Source organism: Spea bombifrons, chromosome 4, assembly GCF_027358695.1.
Source record: "Spea bombifrons isolate aSpeBom1 chromosome 4, aSpeBom1.2.pri, whole genome shotgun sequence".
In the NCBI taxonomy this organism is placed as follows: Eukaryota; Metazoa; Chordata; class Amphibia; order Anura; family Pelobatidae; genus Spea; species Spea bombifrons.
Genome location: NC_071090.1, coordinates 111,941,806 through 111,957,448, shown reverse-complemented (window position 1 = coordinate 111,957,448; position 15,643 = coordinate 111,941,806). Strand labels below are relative to the sequence as shown.

Sequence of the window (15,643 nt, the reverse complement as noted above, 5' to 3'; positions counted from 1 at the left end):
TATTATTAATTATTATTATTATTAATACAACAAAGCAAAAGGGAAAACGATGATGAACATTTTGTTTCCACCTAAAAAACACCCTCTTACTTCACAGTGACTTCAATTTCACCAGGATTTGGCAAATTAGAAATTTACGGTGTGGCTTTAACGGCGGCCGCTACAGCGAAGCGGAGGAAACGCGGCAACAAAGTAACCAACAGCCCTGTCACGTCCACCGTGTAAAGGAGTAGTGGTTATCTGTCAGGGCTCCCAGTGGGGTTGGTCACTTCTTGGGGGCGATAATCCCCTCGAGCTGAGCCTTGAGCTGCTGGTTGGTTCTCTTGAGGAACTGGACCTCCTCGGCGTGCTTCTTCTCCTCCGCCTGGCGCCGCTCGGCCTCCCGCTTCTCGGTGGCCTCGCACTTGGCCTTCTGCTCGTTCAGCTGCCTCTCCAGCTCTTTCTTGTCCAGCTCCAGCTGTCCGATCCGGCCCTCCATGTCGGACTTCCCCTGCTCGGCCTGCAGGGCCTTCCTCATCCCGAAGGCCACGCTGCTCTCGTACAGGGTCTGGTAGGCCGAGACGGTCATGTTGATCTCGTCGCGCACGCGCAGGAGCAGGACGCCTCTCTCGGCGCAGTTAATGGTCACGTGGCGGATGAGCTCGTCGAAGCACTGGGAGTAGAGCTCTCTGCGCACGGGGCAGATGCCGGTCTCCCGCGCCTGCCTCTGCTGCAGCTTGGCGTCCAGCTCCTCCTGCAGGCGGACGACGTCCATGCGCGTGCTCGGCGCGCTCGACACCCGCTGGATCCACGCCTGCTCGCTCTCCGTCCATTGGCGGGGGGGCAGGACGGCGTCAAGGATCTCCTCGGGGGGCCTGCTGGTGTCCGGCGTGAGGCTCTTCGGGGGCGGGGGCACCGGGGCGGTGAGCGGGGGGGGCACCGGGGCGGTGAGCGGGGGCGGCACCGGGGCGATGGGTCTCAGGGTGCGGGATTTGGGGGACTTCCTCTCGCTTTTGGTGCTGACGAGGACCGGGTTGTCGTATTTGAGCAGCGAGTCGGCCGGGGAGCTCATGGCGGCAGCCGCTTCAGACTCACCGGACGGGCAACTGCAAGCAGAGAGCGAGTAACCAACACTGCAGCGTCTCCTAGGCAACCGAATGCTAGCAGCTAATGCCCGCCCAGCTTCTGATGTCATCAGGTCATGTGACTCCTCGGTCACATGATGCAGAGAGCTGTAGGAGTGAAAGTGCCTGATCCTAGCGGTAGTCGGGACAGGGAACTTCCTGCTCATTCCCAGGGCTCTGAGGCATTTGCCTTCCTGAATCCTGCCAGTGGATGGGGCAGGTCCTGTGTTAACCCTTTGGAAACCTCTGCAATGTATATGTTATAGACTCATGTTTTCCATTTGGAAGTATTTCCAGCTGAATACCCCCCCCTCCTTGTCCTGCCCGGGGGCATATAATAATATTTCACGCCCTGGGGTTATATTACTGTATACAGCGCTGGGGTTATATTACTGTATACAGTGCTGGGGGGTTATATTACTGTATACAGCGCTGGGGGGTTATATTACTGTATACAGCGCTGGGGGGTTATATTACTGTATACAGCGCTGGGAGTTATATTACAGTATACAGCGCGGGGGGTGATATTACTGTATACAGCGCTGGGGGTTATATTACTGTATACAGCCCTGGGGGTTATATTACTGTATACAGCCCTGGGGGTTATATTACTGTATACAGCGCTGGGGGGGTTATATTACTGTATACAGTGCTGGGGGTTATATTACTGTATACAGCGCTGGGAGTTATATTACAGTATACAGCGCGGGGGGTGATATTACTGTATACAGCGCTGGGGGTTATATTACTGTATACAGCCCTGGGGGTTATATTACTGTATACAGCCCTGGGGGTTATATTACTGTATACAGCGCTGGGGGGGTTATATTACTGTATACAGCGCTGGGGGGTTATTACTGTATACAGAGCTGGGGGGTTATATTACTGTATACAGCGCTGGGGGTTATATTACTGTATACAGCGCTGGGGGGTTATATTACTGTATACAGCGCTGGGGGTTATATTACTGTATACAGCACTGGGGGTTATATTACTGTATACAGCGCTGGGGGTTATATTACTGTATACAGCGCTGGGGGTTATATTACTGTATACAGCGCTGGGGGTTATATTACTGTATACAGCGCTGGGGGTTATATTACTGTATACAGCACTGGGGGGTTATATTACTGTATACAGCGCTGGGGGGTTATATTACTGTATACAGCGCTGGGGGTTATATTACTGTATACAGTGCTGGGGTTATATTACTGTATACAGCGCTGGGGGTTATATTACTGTATACAGCGCTGGGGGTTATATTACTGTATACAGCGCTGGGGGTTATATTACTGTATACAGCGCTGGGGGTTATATTACTGTATACAGCGCTGGGGGGTATATTACTGTATACAGCGCTGGGGGGTTATATTATTGTATACAGCGTTGGGGGGTTATATTACTGTATACAGTGCTGGGGGGTTATATTACTGTATACAGCGCTGGGGTTATATTACTGTATACAGTGCTGGGGGGTTATATTACTGTATACAGCGCTGGGGGGTTATATTACTGTATACAGCGCTGGGGGGTTATATTACTGTATACAGCGCTGGGAGTTATATTACAGTATACAGCGCGGGGGGTGATATTACTGTATACAGCGCTGGGGGTTATATTACTGTATACAGCCCTGGGGGTTATATTACTGTATACAGCGCTGGGGGGGTTATATTACTGTATACAGCGCTGGGGGGTTATTACTGTATACAGAGCTGGGGGGTTATATTACTGTATACAGCGCTGGGGGTTATATTACTGTATACAGCGCTGGGGGGTTATATTACTGTATACAGCGCTGGGGGTTATATTACTGTATACAGCACTGGGGGTTATATTACTGTATACAGCGCTGGGGGTTATATTACTGTATACAGCGCTGGGGGTTATATTACTGTATACAGCGCTGGGGGTTATATTACTGTATACAGCACTGGGGGGTTATATTACTGTATACAGCGCTGGGGGGTTATATTACTGTATACAGCGCTGGGGGTTATATTACTGTATACAGTGCTGGGGTTATATTACTGTATACAGCGCTGGGGGTTATATTACTGTATACAGCGCTGGGGGTTATATTACTGTATACAGCGCTGGGGGTTATATTACTGTATACAGCGCTGGGGGTTATATTACTGTATACAGCGCTGGGGGTTATATTACTGTATACAGTGCTGGGGGTTATATTACTGTATACAGCGCTGGGGGGTTATATTACTGTATACAGCGCTGGGGGTTATATAACTGTATACAGCGCTGGGGGGTTATATTACTGTATACAGCGCTGGGGGTTATATTACTGTATACAGCGCTGGGGGTTATATTACTGTATACAGCGCTGGGGGTTATATTACTGTATACAGCGCTGGGGGATTATATTACTGTATACAGGGCCATTGGCTGAATACCCTCCCCTCTTAGATCAGTGACCACTCACAGCCCCTCCAGCTAGGAGACGCTCCTCCCCCAGTGCCAATTCCCATCACCCTCAGCTGTTACGTGGCACCCATCCAGCCGCCCTCCCCACACAGCCTTACTTTATACCCGCTTAGCCCAGCCTCCTGCTCCGTGATTGGATGCGTGCCAAACTCTCGCCTGTACCATTGGCTACTGTTGACACTTCGAACTTTTTGATTGGATGTTCTCTTGAGGAGTTGCCCGTAGGTGACGTCCTCGCCCATTGGCTAATGCATGATTGTCTGTGCAGTGATTAGCTGCTGTGTGCGCGTGCTGCGCTCCTATTGGTTCTTTCTGTCGCCAGCGGGTGGAGACTGGATCCCCGGTCTGTCCTGGTGCTGGTAGCCGGTTCAGAGTGCGTGAGGGGCGGACAGTGCAGCATGTTGCGTACCGCTCTGGCTAGCCTGTTGGGAGCTGTACTCCTGCTTGGGATATGTTCGGCGGAGACCAAGGAGGCGGTGCGGCCCGGTGAGTGGGGTCATAACGGGGCTCCCGGCTTCCTCGGGTTAAAAAGCGGGGATTGCTGGCGGGCAGCGGAGGAGCTTCTCCCCCCTATAGGTGACGCAATACTCGGATACCTGCGGGAATGGGCTAGGACGTATATGATTGTCAGCTCATGGGGCAAAGACAGGGCAGCCGAGCTCATGCAGAGTCTGGTTGGGAGTGATGAGATCTCTCGAGTGTCAGCTCTTTTGGTCCGGACTACAGAGGGTAGTCGGGGTCATGCGGGGTCTGGCTGAGAGTGATATGAGAAGTGTAGAGTGTCAGCTCTTGGGGTGAGGACGTGTATCTGCAGAGGGTAGTCGGGGTCACGCATGATCTGGCTGAGAGTGATATGAGAAGTGTAGAGTGTCTGCTCTTGGGGCGAGGACGTGTATCTGCAGAGGGCAGTCGGGGTCACGCATGATCTGGCTGAGAGTGATATGAGAAGTGTAGAGTGTCAGCTCTTGGGGTGAGGACGTGTATCTGCAGAGGGCAGTCGGGGTCACACAGGATCTGGCTGGGAGTTATGAGAAGTGTAGAGTGTCAGCTCTTATGGCGAGGATGTGTATCTGCAGAGGGCAGTCGGGGTCATGCGGGGTCTGGCTGGGAGTTATATGAGAAGTGTAGAGTGTCTGCTCTTGGGGTGAGGACGTGTATCTGCAGAGGGTAGTCGGGGTCACACATGATCTGGCTGAGAGTGATATGAGAAGTGTAGAGTGTCTGCTCTTGGGGCGAGGACGTGTATCTGAAGAGGGCAGTCGGGGTCACGCAGGATCTGGCTGGGAGTTATGAGAAGTGTAGAGTGTCAGCTCTTATGGCGAGGACGTGTATCTGCAGAGGGCAGTCGGGGTCACGCAGGATCTGGCTGGGAGTTATGAGAAGTGTAGAGTGTCAGCTCTTATGGCGAGGACGTGTATCTGAAGAGGGCAGTCGGGGTCACGCAGGATCTGGCTGGGAGTTATGAGAAGTGTAGAGTGTCAGCTCTTATGGCGAGGATGTGTATCTGCAGAGGGCAGTCGGGGTCATGCAGGGTCTGGCTGAGAGTGATATGAGAAGTGTAGAGTGTCTGCTCTTCGGGTGAGTCGGGGTCACACGGGGTTATTTGTTGCATCCCTGGCGTGATGTACCGACGATGTACTCCTCGCTGATCATCATCCCGCCATACATCTCCTCATCGCGTGTGTAATGACATGTATGTAGCGTGTTCTGTTTTTAGGGTTAATGCTGTTGTGTTGTATTGGGGGGGGTTCTAAGTTTGCCCCTGTGTATTTGGTGCTCACCCCCCCCCCCGGGCATTACATACCTTCGCACATTCCAGCAGCACCTGAGTGTCATTCCTGCCTCCGGGGGAGTCCCAAATTCCTCCTGCCCCCCCCCCGGGCTGCGGTGACAGAGGGAGGGGTCGCTGGGGGTCTCTGTGCGCGGGGTCGCCCCGTGGCTTTATGCCGGGCACGTTCTGTAATTACTCGCTGTGGATTTGCCCCCCTCCGGCCCCCCTGGTTTTTCCTTCTCTGGAATATTTGCTTTCCCCGGAAAGTTCTTTGGAAAGATTCCAGTCGCGTCACTCGGCTTCCTGTGCAGCTGCTCCGCTCATCAGCCTGCGCGACGCTCTCCCTCCGTTCAGTACTCCCGGGGGCCCCCCCCTCTTTGCCCGCGCCCCTGGGGGTCTCTCGCCCGTCTTGGGAGTTCTCCCCCCTCTCCTGCTTTTACTCCCTGTGACCCGGTTTCTGTTTCAGGTCTTAGCTGTCACAGAATAACCCTTCCCCGGGCGCTCTCTCTCTCTCTGGCGCTCTCTCTCTCTGTCTCTCTGGCGCTCTCTCTCTCTCTCTCTCTGTCTCTCTGTCTCTCTCTCTCTCTGGCGCTCTGTCTGTCTCTCTCTCTCTCTGGCGCTCTGTCTGTCTCTCTCTCTCTCTGGCGCTCTCCCTCTCTCTCTCTGGCGCTCTCCCTCTCTCTCTCTCTCTCTGGCGCTCTCCCTCTCTCTCTCTCTGGCGCTCTCTCTCTCTCTGGCGCTCTCTCTCTCTCTGGCGCTCTCTCTCTCTCTCTCTGGCGCTCTCTCTCTCTCTCTCTCTCTCTCTGGCGCTCTCTCTCTCTCTCTCTCTCTGGCGCTCTCTCTCTCTCTCTCTCTGGCGCTCTCTCTCTCTCTCTCTGGCGCTCTCTCTCTCTCTCTGGCGCTCTCTCTCTCTCTCTGGCGCTCTCTCTCTCTCTCTCTCTCTCTGGCGCTCTCTCTCTCTCTGGCGCTCTCTCTCTCTCTCTGGCGCTCTCTCTCTCTCTCTGGCGCTCTCTCTCTCTCTCTGGCGCTCTCTCTCTCTCTCTGGCGCTCTCTCCTTTCCTTTTGGTAACTGGATCCCTCGTTTTCTCGTCTTTTGGGGGGGGGGGAGTGAAAGGGTCTCTTTGTCTGACTGTAAACGCCACGTTTCTGGTCATTAATACCCCAGAGGCCGAAGCGGCCCTGAATGATCCCACGTTCTCTAGTACCCCCGCCCCTGTCTTCTGCCCCACGTGACGGGGGGCTTATTGACTCGCTGTCTTCTGCCCCATGTGGGGCTTATTCCCAGCCGGTTGAGCTTGGTTCACTGGTGTGAGTTGCCCTGTGGCTCTCTGGTGCGCCCGTCGGGTTCTCGATTGGCGCATGGCTCTCCGGCGCGCCCGTCTGGTTCTCGATCGGCGCATCCGTCTGGTTCTTGATCGGCGTGTGGCTCTCCGGCGCCCCCGCGCGGTTCTCAATCAGCGTGTGGCTCTCCGGCGCGCCCGTCCGGTTCTCAATCGGCGTGTGGCTCTCCGGAGAGCCCCCTTGGGTTCTCAATCGGCGTGTCTCTCCGGCGCGCCTGTCCGGTTCTCGATCGGCGTGTGGCTCTCCGGAGCGCCCGTCCGGTTCTCGATCGGCGTGTGGCTCTCCGGCGCGCCCGTGCGGTTCTCGATCGGCGTGTGGCTCTCCGGCGCGCCCGTGCGGTTCTCGATCGGCGTGTGGCTCTCCGGCACGCCCGTCGGGTTCTCAATCGGCGGGTACCGGGTCTCAGTGTTGAATGTTTTTTCTCCTCTCCCCAGAGAAGCTCCTGGTCATCACCGTCGCCACGGAAAATACGGAAGGATACCAGCGATTCCTGCGCACGGCCAAGCATTTCAACTACACAGTCCGGGTGAGCGCTCTCGCCCTTCCCGTCACACTCTCGCCCTCGGCTGTCTCTCCTCCATCTAACCTCTTCTCTCTCTCTCTCGGGGAAGACTCTGGGGTTGGGGCAGGAATGGAAGGGCGGTGATGTGGCGCGCACGGTCGGCGGAGGGCAGAAGGTGCGATGGTTAAAAGAAGAGCTGGAGAAATACCGGGAGGAGGAGGACCTGGTTATCATGTTTGTGGACAGGTAACTACCCCCCCCACCCCCCTGGGGAGCAAAAGAGCAACTAAGAAATAATTTCAGAAAATTCAATCATTCTGCCCTCTTATCCGATTTCACTTATTGTCTCTCTCTTGCTTTTCTTTTTCCTCCTCGCTTTTCTTTTTCCTCCTCGCTTTTCTTTTTCCTCCTCGCTTTTCTTTTTCCTCCTCGCTTTTCCTTTTTTCCTCCTCGCTTTTCCTTTTTTTTTTCTCGCTTTTCCTTTTTTTTTTCTCGCTTTTCCTATATTTTTTTTTCTCGCTTTTCCTTTTTTTTTTTTCTCGCTTTTCCTTTTTTTTTTTTCTCGCTTTTCCTTTTTTTTTTTTCTCGCTTTTCCTTTTTTTTCTCGCTTTTCCTTTTTTTTCTTCTCACTTTTCCTTTTTTCCTCGCTCTCTCTCCCGCAGCTATGATGTGGTTCTAGCAGGCAGTCCCATCGAGCTCCTCTGGAAGTTCCATCAGTTTGACCACCGGGTGGTCTTCTCCGCAGAGGGCTTCTGCTGGCCGGACTGGTCGCTGGCCGAGAAGTATCCTGTCGTCAACAATGGCAAACGCTTCCTGAACTCTGGAGGTAGGGCCCGGGCCCCTCAGGGGTCTGCAGGGTGGGATAAACGCCTCGGATTTTGGGGCAGTTACTTTACCCTTCCTTGTTGCTGATCCCTGCAGGGTTTATCGGCTACGCTCCCCAACTCTACCGGATGGCGCAGCTCTGGAAGTACAAGGATAACGACGACGACCAACTGTTTTACACCAAGGTCTACCTGGACACGTCCCTGCGGGTAAGACCCCTCGCTATTACCCCTCGTCTTTAATAACCCCGTGTCTCCACGCCCTGACCATGTCAATAAAACCGTCCTCTCCCGTCCCAGGAGAAGTTCAGCATGACTCTGGACCACAAATCCAAGATATTCCAGAACCTTAACGGAGCCATCGGTAAGCATGGGGGATGGGGGTGCGATATGCCTTCTTACCCCATCAGAGAGGGGTCGCTGGGCCTGTAGGAACCCTGCGTGTGACTTCTTTCCCTGCAGATGAAGTTGTCCTGAAGTTTGAAAGTAACAAAGTGCGTGCGCGGAACGTGGCTTACGACTCCATCCCTGTAGTTATTCACGGAAACGGCCCCACAAAGGTACAGCGCGCTCTCCCTGCCCCCCTCCCCGTCCGTTCCACCTGCCCCCCCTCCCCGTCCGTTCCACCTGCCCCCCCCCTTCCTCGCAGCGGGCGGATCTGTCTCCGCGTGGGGGTTACTCGTGGCCTCCATCTCTCCCGCTTTTATTTCAGCTCCATCTGAATTATCTGGCAAATTACGTCCCAAACGCCTGGACCCACGAAGGCGGCTGTGAGATCTGTGACGGTGACCTCCTCGACCTGTCCGGCCTGGAGGTAAAGGGGCGCTCAGGGGCCGGGCACTGATTTATCTATACATTATACAGGGGGCCGGTCACTGACTTATCTATACATTATACAGGGGGCCGGTCACTGATTTATCTATACATTATACAGGGGCCGGGCACTGATTTATCTATACATTATACAGGGGCCGGGCACTGATTTATCTATACATTATACAGGGGGCCGGTCACTGATTTATCTATACATTATACAGGGGCCGGCTCGCTGATTTATCTATACATTATACAGGGGCCGGTCACTGATTTATCTATACATTATACAGGGGGCCGGTCACTGATTTATCTATACATTATACAGGGGCCGGTCACTGATTTATCTATACGTTATACAGGGGGCCGGTCACTGATTTATCTATACATTATACAGGGGGCCGGTCACTGATTTATCTATACATTATACAGGGGGCCGGTCACTGATTTATCTATACATTATACAGGGGGCCGGTCACTGATTTATCTATACATTATACAGGGGCCGGGCACTGATTTATCTATACATTATACAGGGGCCGGGCACTGATTTATCTATACATTATACAGGGGGCCGGTCACTGATTTATCTATACATTATACAGGGGCCGGCTCGCTGATTTATCTATACATTATACAGGGGCCGGTCACTGATTTATCTATACATTATACAGGGGGCCGGTCACTGATTTATCTATACATTATACAGGGGCCGGTCACTGATTTATCTATACGTTATACAGGGGGCCGGTCACTGATTTATCTATACATTATACAGGGGGCCGGTCACTGATTTATCTATACATTATACAGGGGGCCGGTCACTGATTTATCTATACATTATACAGGGGGCCGGTCACTGATTTATCTATACATTATACAAGGGGGCGGTCACTGATTTATCTATACATTATACAGGGGGCCGGTCACTGATTTATCTATACATTATATAGGGGGCCGGTCACTGATTTATCTATACATTATACAGGGGGCCGGTCACTGATTTATCTATACATTATACGGGGGCCGGTCACTGATTTATCTATACATTATACAGGGGCCGGTCACTGATTTATCTATACATTATACAGGGGCCGGTCACTGATTTATCTATACGTTATACAGGGAGGCGGCTCGCTGATTGAGCCATGCGTTATACAGGAGGGCCGGCTGCGGTGAGGTCCGCCCGGTCTGTACCGGGTTACTCGTGTTACATGTAATAACCATGTCCTCTGCCGTGTCCGTACAGGATGATGATTTGCCGCGTGTGCTGCTGGCCGTGTTCATCGAGCAGCCGACCCCGTTCCTCCCCGAGTTCCTGGAGAGATTGGTGACGTTGGATTACCCCCGAAATCGCCTGTCCCTCTTCATCCATAACAGCGTGAGTCCGTCCGTCCGTCCTCCGCTCCCTATCCCTGTAATCTGCGCGGGACCCCTCCCCCTCCCAGATACCCCGTAGGGACCCCGCGCATGTCATTTATCCGCTGGGAGAGATACTTTGTATCTATCGTGGGATTACGGTCTGCATACAGAGAGGCTCGGTCCACCGGGCGCCCTGTGAAACGATTCGCTGGTTATGACGTTCGTTTGGCAGATTCCCATCTTTTTTTCCTCCCCGTTGTGTTTGCGCAGGAAGTTTATCACGAGAAGCACATCCAGGCTTTCTGGGAGAAGCACCGCCAGGAGTTCCTGAGTGTGAAGATGGTGGGACCGGAGGAGGCTCTGTCCCAGGGCGAGGCCAGAGACATGGGCATGTGAGTGCCGGAGCCGGCCCCCGGATAACCAGGTCCCCCTGACTGCTACATTGTATCCTCTCCACGTGTAGCCGGAACATTCCGAGTCCGATGTGTGTGACACGTGGGGCAGATAAGAGCCGGCAGCCCCGTCGCCCGTTTCTTCTGCTATAAAAACCTTAATCAGTTGTTGGTCTCGTCTTAGATTCAGGAGCCGAATGTCTATCCCATGCATGTTTAATCCCCTCACTGTATTACCCTCTACCACTTCTGCTGGGAGGCTGTTCCACTTATCTACTGCTTAGTAAACTCCCTTCAGTTCCATCCCAGTCTCTGTTCCTCTAGTGTTAGATTCCGGTCTCTTGTTGTAACTTTCCTCCTCCTGAAATAAATTCCCTCCTGTCCTTTACGTATTTAAATCTCTCCTGTGATTTCCCCCCTAACGCAGGGATCTCTGCCGGCAGGATGAGACATGCGACTACTACTTCAGCTTGGATGCAGATGTTGTTGTAACAAATCCTGATCTTTTGTATATACTGATACAGGAGAACAAGTGAGTGTCGGGGATTAAATGGCGGGGCGGGGGGGCACTTACAAACCTGGAGCTGCTGTCAGTCATGTGATATTTCCCAGCTCAGACACCACACAGAGCTCATGCTTTATGGCAATGCTAATGAAGTCCGTCCCACCGTAGACTCTCATTCGTCAGTCAGTAATTCCCGCCTCTCTCTTCGCAGGAAGGTCATCGCCCCCATGGTGTCTCGCAGCGGAAAACTCTGGTCCAACTTCTGGGGAGCTCTGAGCCCCGAGGGATATTACGCTCGATCCGAGGACTATGTGGATATAGTGCAGGCCAAGAGAGTGTAAGTGCCGCCATGTCACCCCCCGGGGGGAGGGGCAGCCACTGGGGTCACCCCGCAGGGGGAGAGGCAGAGACAGCGCCCCCTGTCCGTTTCACTAATGTCAGGTCTCGTTTCAGGGGTGTGTGGAACGTCCCGTATATCGCTCACTCGTATCTAATCAAGGGGGAAACCCTCCGCAAGGAGCTCTCCCAACGAAGCGTCTTCACCTCCTCCCAGACCGACCCCGACATGGCTTTCTGTAAAAACGTGCGAGAACAGGTAACGCTCTCTCCTTCCTGTTATTGCGACCCCCCCCCGCATATAATGTCCGCTTGTCCGCACTGAGCCCCCGCCGTCTGTCTGTCCTTCCAGAACGTCTTCCTGCACATCAGTAATCGGGATGAGTTCGGGCGTCTGATTTCCACGTCCAGATACAACACGTCCCACCTTCACAGCGACCTGTGGCAGATCTTCGAGAACCCGGTGGTAAGAAGCTGCGCGTGCGCGTTTCACTCCCCCCTATCAGTGGTAACCGGGCCGGACTCTCTGTGCCCCCCCTGGAGCTGGCTGCGGCTCCAATCAACTCTGTAATGTTTTTAATTATTTCCAGGACTGGAAGGAGAAATATATCCACGAGAATTACTCCAAGATCTTTGAAGAGGATTATTATGAGCAGGTAATTATTCCACCCCAATCACTCCGTGTGTGATCAGGTAATACTGGCTCTGCCACGGGCTGCCTCCGATCTCAGCTTCCTGGGGTAATAAAACAGTCCCTGCTGGTGAAAGGAAGGCGTTCTGGCGGTTTCTGTTCCGCCTGCCGTGTTCCGCCTGCAGTGTTCCGCCTGCCATGTTCCGCCTGTCGTGTTCCGCCTGTCATGTGACCGCGGCCGTCTGTGTTCTTGCAGCCCTGCCCCGACGTTTACTGGTTCCCCATCTTTAAGGACGTGATGTGCGATGAGTTTGTAGAAGAGATGGAGAATTTTGGCCAGTGGTCCGGGGGCAAAAACCAGGTGAGTGGAGGGGGTCCGGGGTGTGAGGGATAGAAACCCAGAACCCAAGCAGATCGGCCCCATCCGGCCCCCGTCTAGTCGCCTGTTTTTTCCTTAATCAGTCGTTGGTCTCGTCTTAGATTCAGGAGCCGTATGTCTCCCATGTGTGTTTACATTCCCGCTATCGCTTCTGCTGGGAGGCGGTTCTATTTATCTTTAACGCCCTCTCAGTAAAGTAAAACTTCCTTATGTTACATCTAACCCTCTAGTGTCAGATTGTGACCTCTTGTGACATTTCTCATCCTTTTAACCCCTTAATGACAGGACTGTTTCTTACTCGTAGTACATTTTGGGACGTTTTTCAGTGTTGCTGTTTAGCTGTGATTTTCTTCTTTCTCATTTTGTTTTAAAAAAATCTTTTACTCATCTGCAAAAACTGATTGAAAAAAACCTGCTAAATAGATTCTACTATCTGGGCTCCATTGACCTTGCTGTTGTAGCCAGGCGCCGCCACGATCTTTGTTAATCGCCGCGGTGGTGGCCATTTTTTTTCGGGGGGGGGGCTTTCCTCCCCGGATCCACGGTCGGCCGCTCTTGTGAGGCTTCCGTGGATGCTGCAAAGCCGCCGATCACTGTGAAAACGCCATGCAGCTGTTTAAAAGCAGCCCGTGCATGCACGGGCATTGTCGTTATCACATTGCACTGCAAGCCCGCCCGTACATGTACGGGCTTTGTCCTTAAGGGGTTAACAACTCTCCCATCCCCCTCTCTCTTCTCTCCCCCCCAAGCCATACGTATTGTGATCCCTTAGTCTTTCCTGATCACTTTTATCCTGTAAACCGGTCCCCATTTCAGTCACCTTCTCTCCCCATAATATTAATATCCTTCTGCAAATGGGGTCTCCAGAACTGTCCCCACTACTCTAGGTGAGATCTGTGAAGGGGGCAGAACTCTCTTCCTGCTGCTAATGCCCCCCACTTTACACCCGGCCCCCTGCTTGTTTTTTTCCGGTGCTTTGTTGCATTGCCTGTCTTACCTTTTAAGTCTCCGAGTCCCAAGTGCGTTATCTTACATTTATCAACATTAAACTCCCGCACTGTTGACCTCTCCCTGTCCCATCGTGCCGCTGCGAGTGCAGATCACCAAGAACCCCACTCAGACATACAGTAAAGAATCGCCCGCCGATGACAATAAGAAGGACGATTCCCTTTTTAAATCTAGGTTTTTTTTTCTTGCGTCTCTAGGACCAGCGCCTCGCCGGCGGCTACGAGAACGTGCCAACCGTGGACATTCACATGACGCAGGTCGGCTACCAGGAGGAGTGGCTGAAGTTCTTGCAGGAATATATTGCGCCCGTTACCGAGAAACTCTTCCCGGGATATTACACCAAGGTAATGACATCAACCTCGATGACATCATATGGCGACGTATCTCCGTACCCTCGCTGCGCCTTTAGATCAGAGAGGGAACCACGTTGGGTTCCGTTCTGTCTGGAGACTGATAGATGCTCTGCGTATATCATTATACTCGTAGGACGTATGCCCCTAACGGGGCGTCTTCTGACGATTGGGGATCCCAGGGATGGCGTCTGGGAAATAAGAGCGGGAGCGATGGCTGGTGGGGAGGGCGCTTGGGTCTTGTATTACTCTCCGTCTAAGAGATGTCCTTTCTCACCAGGCCAAGGCGCTTCTGAACTTCATTGTCCGATACAGACCCGACGAGCAGCCGTCTCTCCGTCCTCACCACGACGCCTCCACTTTCACTATCAACGTCGCGCTCAACCATAAAGGCGTTGACTTCCAGGTCAGGACGGTCCCTCGGCCAGTAACGCTCCTTCGTTCTTCTCCACAGGTCCCACCGGCCGACACAAGTCAGTGCTGCGTGTTTTCCGTTGCTTTCTAACCCTTTTGGTCTTTCCTACTCTTAGGGAGGTGGTTGCCGCTTCATCCGCTACAACTGCCAAGTGGAAGCTCCTCGCAAAGGCTGGTCCTTCATTCACCCGGGTCGGCTCACCCATTACCACGAAGGGCTTCCCACCACCAGCGGGACCCGCTACATCATGGTCTCCTTTGTAGATCCCTGACCGCACCCTCGCTTTCCACGCTCTCCTCCCCGGACCGGTCAGACGCCGCCAGGTGGAGAACATTCTCATCTGCCCCAACTGATGGTTGACGGAGTCGGGGAAGTTTCCGCTGAGCGTCACGTCTTACACGCCGGCTACAAAGGTCCATCGAGAGAAATAAAGACCTGTTGGTGACCAAGGATGGTCGGCGGAAGAGGTCATCTGCAGGTCACCCCAAGAGAACTTACCGAAGGCCCTTCTGTCTTTGACTTTTCACAATGTCCCCAACAAAAGGCGCGTTGAATTCCTCCCCTACTTGTTTCACCCCCCCCTAAGGGGCAGGCGAGGGTCCGCGGAGAAGAGGTTAGAACGGTTGTACATGAATCTTACGGGAAAAGGACGAGCTGTCCCTGAGCTCGCTAGTCCAGTCCCGTACGTATCCTGTGTGGCCTTTTCTTTCCGTTACTCTGCTCGTATCGTATGGGACATTTCACGGCCTCTATTACTTTACCTCAGTCCGCCTTCATTTTAACCAAAAAGCCTGGGATTTTGCACAAAAAAGTCATCCGTGTGATCCGCAGGACCAGCAGATTATTTTTGTAGAATTTTTCTTGTCGCCGTTGGTAACCCCGTCGGGTCGGTGAATTCCGGTGGGAAGTCGCTTATCAGATTATGGGGGATGGGCCGGATTTTGCTTTTTTTTTTATGCTGCAGATGAAATGATTTCTAACCTTTTGTACAAAGTGCTTTAAATTATTTGATGCGCTGCTTGTAGTGATTGTTTTTGGAGGCAGAGTCATGTAAACGCGTTTTAATAAAATATGTCTCGGTTCTTAGAGCCACGGCGGGGTTTTTTTTGTTAATATAAGTAATCTGTCCTATTAAGGATCCCTCCAGCCCTATGTTCATAGTAAAGACATATTCCATTGCAGCGTACATGAATCCAGCGCATGTTTCTGCAGGCCAATCACTGCACGCGTTCTTAAGTTATCCGAGAACATGAGACTCCTCCCCTGGCTTACTCTATTGGAAGCAGGGAGCATACTGCAGTATGCCTCTTGCACGTGCTCAGTAGAACTCCTATTTTAGTCAATGAGTAGCAGCAGCCAATAGGAGATGTACTGAACATGACCCCACCCCTCCTTCTACATACTTCTCTTGTGTTTACCACCTAATCAGACACGATACAAAATATTATACCGAGAAATCCCTTTACATC

General features: G+C 52.7%; 2 protein-coding genes across 2 annotated transcripts; one reads left to right on the top strand and one right to left on the bottom strand.

The window, feature by feature from the left end:
* Positions 1-176: 176 nt before the first annotated feature.
* Positions 177-3,782, bottom strand: LOC128491181 (axonemal dynein light intermediate polypeptide 1-like). The gene is made up of 2 exons (XM_053463407.1): positions 3,644-3,782; positions 177-1,085 (listed from the first exon to the last, which is right to left on the bottom strand). Exon 2 carries the CDS (start codon positions 1,049-1,051, stop codon positions 266-268), a length of 786 nt encoding a protein of 261 aa, XP_053319382.1. The 5' UTR covers positions 1,052-1,085; positions 3,644-3,782; the 3' UTR covers positions 177-265.
* An 82-nt stretch (positions 3,783-3,864) lies between these two features.
* On the top strand, positions 3,865-14,526 carry PLOD3 (procollagen-lysine,2-oxoglutarate 5-dioxygenase 3). Its single transcript, XM_053463406.1, has 19 exons — positions 3,865-4,031; positions 7,092-7,183; positions 7,269-7,405; positions 7,822-7,985; positions 8,081-8,193; positions 8,284-8,347; positions 8,446-8,543; positions 8,696-8,797; positions 10,046-10,177; positions 10,429-10,550; positions 10,978-11,082; positions 11,267-11,392; positions 11,509-11,650; positions 11,744-11,857; positions 11,982-12,047; positions 12,279-12,383; positions 13,607-13,753; positions 14,040-14,165; positions 14,290-14,526. The coding sequence occupies exons 1-19, from the start codon at positions 3,944-3,946 to the stop codon at positions 14,443-14,445; spliced, it is 2,199 nt and encodes a 732-aa protein (XP_053319381.1). The 5' UTR covers positions 3,865-3,943; the 3' UTR covers positions 14,446-14,526.
* Positions 14,527-15,643: the final 1,117 nt, after the last annotated feature.